At 69.7% G+C, this 337-nt stretch overlaps 1 protein-coding gene across 1 annotated transcript in view; it reads left to right on the top strand.

Moving 5' to 3' along the window:
• Positions 1-30: 30 nt before the first annotated feature.
• Positions 31-337, top strand: part of LOC104083127 (arf-GAP with Rho-GAP domain, ANK repeat and PH domain-containing protein 3-like) — a gene marked incomplete at its 3' end in the record, with an annotated part of 19,274 nt that continues 18,967 nt past the window's right edge. The window contains 1 exon segment of the mRNA XM_009586512.1: positions 31-152. Within this exon segment, the coding sequence (XP_009584807.1) occupies positions 31-152 (122 nt within the window).

Below are 337 nucleotides of genomic sequence, written 5' to 3'. Positions count from 1 at the left end.
CCCCGGGCGGGCCGGGGGGCAGCCGTAGCCATGGGCATGGGAGCATCCCGGCTGCGAGGGCGGGAGAGCGCTCGGGAGGAGACACGGCACCCCCCAGCTCTGGATCATGGACAAACCCTGGAGGCATCGGAGAAATCCCCCCCGTCCATCCCGTCTGTCCCACCACGGCACAGCCACAGGGTCCTGGTAGCTGAGCCCAGCCCTGGGAGCACACCAGAGGGTCACCCCATGTCCAGCTCTCCCCTGTCCGCCTCAGCTTCCCCAGCCAGGAGAGATCCCTCGCCGTGCCCCAGGGCAGCCTTGCAGCCAGGCTCAGGGCAGGACAGGCTGGAGATGG

Source organism: Fulmarus glacialis, unplaced genomic scaffold (assembly GCF_000690835.1).
Source record: "Fulmarus glacialis isolate BGI_N327 unplaced genomic scaffold, ASM69083v1 scaffold17710, whole genome shotgun sequence".
NCBI lineage: Eukaryota > Metazoa > Chordata > Aves > Procellariiformes > Procellariidae > Fulmarus > Fulmarus glacialis.
This window is presented reverse-complemented; position numbering and strand designations above follow the sequence as displayed.